Source organism: Microtus ochrogaster, unplaced genomic scaffold (genome assembly GCF_000317375.1).
Source record: "Microtus ochrogaster isolate Prairie Vole_2 unplaced genomic scaffold, MicOch1.0 UNK312, whole genome shotgun sequence".
Lineage (NCBI taxonomy): Eukaryota > Metazoa > Chordata > Mammalia > Rodentia > Cricetidae > Microtus > Microtus ochrogaster.
Window position 1 is genome coordinate 49,544 of NW_004949410.1, and position 763 is coordinate 50,306.

At 32.4% G+C, this 763-nt stretch overlaps 1 protein-coding gene across 1 annotated transcript; it reads right to left on the minus strand.

Annotated features, from left to right (window-relative positions):
* Positions 1–289: 289 nt before the first annotated feature.
* Positions 290–760, minus strand: LOC113455878 (olfactory receptor 4K3-like). The gene has a single exon (XM_026778518.1). The coding sequence runs from the start codon at positions 758–760 to the stop codon at positions 290–292; it is 471 nt and encodes a 156-aa protein (XP_026634319.1).
* Positions 761–763: the final 3 nt, after the last annotated feature.

Genomic DNA, 763 nt, shown 5'->3' on the forward strand with positions numbered 1-763 from the left:
AAAACAAATGTTTCTTTTCAGCCCAAGAAATACATTTATGCTCTTTTAAAAATATTATTGAAAATATAAGAATCAATTGAATAGTTTTCTCACAAGGAAGAGCCATCTTAAAAAACAACCAGAAATAATTTACAATGTTCTATATGATTGAAACATTGTATCTCTAAATTATATTGGGCTTATTACATGTCAGAATATATTAACTGATTGTGCATACAAACTAAATTCCAAGTTTATTTAATTTCAGTTAATTTTTAATTTGAAATATTTACAGTGAATTTTCTTAGCATTAAGTATTTTCCTTGTGCTTTCTGAAATAGCTTTTTAATTTCTTTATAGCATTTTTCATTTCTTTATTTCTCAGTGTGTAAATAGCTGGATTCAGAAGAGGTGCAATAAGAGTATAAAATACAGCAAGGAATTTGTCCAACCAAATTATATTGAGTGGCCACACATAGATAAAGATGCAAGGAACAAAAAAGATCATCACCACTGTGATGTGGGCACTGCATGTGGACAGAGCCTTAGATGCACCAGCTTTAGAACTCTGGGGAACAGTGATAAGGATATATGTGTAGGAAATGAGCAACAGAATGAAGCAGCTTACAACTACAACCCCACAGTTAGCATTCATGTAAATATCCAAATCATGGTAATCAGTGCAGGATAACTTGATTATCAATGGTATGTCACAGAAGAAACTATCAATTTCCATGTGGCCACAGAGAGGTAGATGCACAACTGCCAAAAGCTGACTCATGGC

What these genes read in the sequence shown, in the direction of transcription:
- LOC113455878 (XM_026778518.1), bottom strand. Translation starts at nt 760, where the DNA reads ATGAGTCAGCTTTTGGCAGTTGTGCATCTACCTCTCTGTGGCCACATG.